Source organism: Cebus imitator, unplaced genomic scaffold (assembly GCF_001604975.1).
Source record: "Cebus imitator isolate Cc_AM_T3 unplaced genomic scaffold, Cebus_imitator-1.0 Scaffold1, whole genome shotgun sequence".
Classification (NCBI taxonomy): Eukaryota; Metazoa; Chordata; class Mammalia; order Primates; family Cebidae; genus Cebus; species Cebus imitator.
In genome coordinates, this window is record NW_016107316.1 from 886,003 (window position 1) to 887,913 (window position 1,911).

Below are 1,911 nucleotides of genomic sequence, written 5' to 3' on the forward strand. Positions count from 1 at the left end.
TTAAACATAAGTAAAGGATATGAATAGACACTTCTCCAAAGAAGACATGTGAGTGGCCAATAAGCACATGAAAAGATGTTCACTATCGTTGTCATTAAATGATGACAATTTTATTTGCAAATCAAAACCATGGTGAGATGCCACTGCATACACAATGAGAAGATTAAAATTTTAAAAAAAGACAGACAAGCACTGGCAAAGACATGGAGAAATTGGAACCTTCATTCATTGCTAGTTGGAATATAAAATGGTACAGCTGCTGTGGAAAACAGTTTGGCAGTCCCACAAAAAGCTAAACATAGTTAATGCATGACCCAGCAATTTCACTCCTAGGTATATATCCAAGAGAATAGAAAACATATGCTCACACAAAAACCTGTACACAAATGTTCATAGCTACGGGTCAATGGAAAAGAAAGAGAGTGGAATTTATTTTGGAGCAGATGAGGCTCTACCTAGCTGTGAAGAATTACATTCGAACACAAATCATCAGCAAGAAAATTAACACCAAATTTTTCCGGGAAGAAAATACAAAGAAATTAAAGTTGAAGTACTATAATTTAACGATTCAGCTGGATCAACATGAGGGATCCTATTTGTCTATTTGTAAGCACTGCAGAGCAATATATGATACTCACTGTATACAGGCAGAAAGTGAAAAATGGCAGCAGGCTCTGAAGTGTGTTGTACTCTATGTCATCCTGGCTCCTTTCGACAATGAACAGTCTGATTTGGTTCATCGAATAAGTGGTGACAAGAAATTAGAAGAAATTCCCAAATACAAGGATCTTTTAAAGCTTTTTACCACAATGGGGTTGATGGGTTGGTGCACACTTGTTGAGGACTATGGAATGGAATTAAGAAAAGGTTCCCCTGAGAGTCCTGCAACTGATGTTTTTGGTTCTACAGAGGAAGGCGAACAAAGGTGGAAAGACTTGAAGAACAGAGTTGTTGAACATAATGTTAGAATAATGGCCAAGTATTATACTCGGATAACAATGAAAAGGATGGCACAGCTTCTGGATCTATCTGTTGATGAGTCTGAAGCCTTTCTCTCAAATCTAGTGGTTAACAAAACCATCTTTGCTAAAGTAGACAGATTAGCAGGAATTATCAACTTCCAGAGACCCAAGGATCCAAATAATTTATTAAATGACTGGTCTCAGAAACTGAACTCATTCATATCTCTGGTTAACAAAACTACACATCTCATAGCCAAAGAGGAGATGATACATAATCTACAATAAAGGTCTTAATGCTTTTAGAAAACAGTTACAATTGGAAGTAATTAAAAAAAAAAAAAGACTGTTATAATAGTGTATATGTTGGGGTTTTTTCTAAGCTTCCTTGTCTTAAATTTTAAAATAGTAAATATGTTTGAGACTCCCTTTGACCTTTCAGTTCCCTGAGTTCGTTTTTAAGTTTGCATTTGCAATTGGTGCAAAAATACACATTTCTGTCGTCCGAATACACAAAAATTGTGTAATAATTTACCCAGATATGCTTTTCTATTTGAAACCTTTTTAGCTACTGTTTGTTTTCATTCAACTAACAAACATATTACAATAAAAAGCAGTATACACACACACACACACACATACACACACAAGTAAACATTTTGAATTCATGTTTGTTATCATTACAATAGTAATAATATGAGTAATTCCACTACTGCTTAAGCCTGGCCTCTAAAGCAGCAGGCAATGGTTCATCAAGAAGGCGCAATGCCAGCAAAATATCTGGGCAGTGTGCAAAGCACTTCCTGGAAGCCTTCAATGAGGGCAGGCAGGGTAGCTCTCACTTGGTTTCTCCTCACAAAGGAGAGTTTTGCAACCCCTAAGAATTTCCAAGTATTTCAAAGTCAGCTTAAGGTCTTATCCTAAGAATGGTTGGTTAACGATTGTCCAAAAG

General features: G+C 36.2%; 1 protein-coding gene across 1 annotated transcript; it reads left to right on the plus strand.

Annotated features, from left to right (window-relative positions):
• The first annotated feature begins 402 nt into the window (after positions 1–402).
• LOC108301820 (26S proteasome non-ATPase regulatory subunit 12-like) lies at positions 403–1,311 on the plus strand. Its single transcript, XM_037737988.1, has one exon. The coding sequence runs from the start codon at positions 444–446 to the stop codon at positions 1,245–1,247; it is 804 nt and encodes a 267-aa protein (XP_037593916.1). The 5' UTR covers positions 403–443; the 3' UTR covers positions 1,248–1,311.
• The last annotated feature ends 600 nt before the right edge of the window (positions 1,312–1,911 follow it).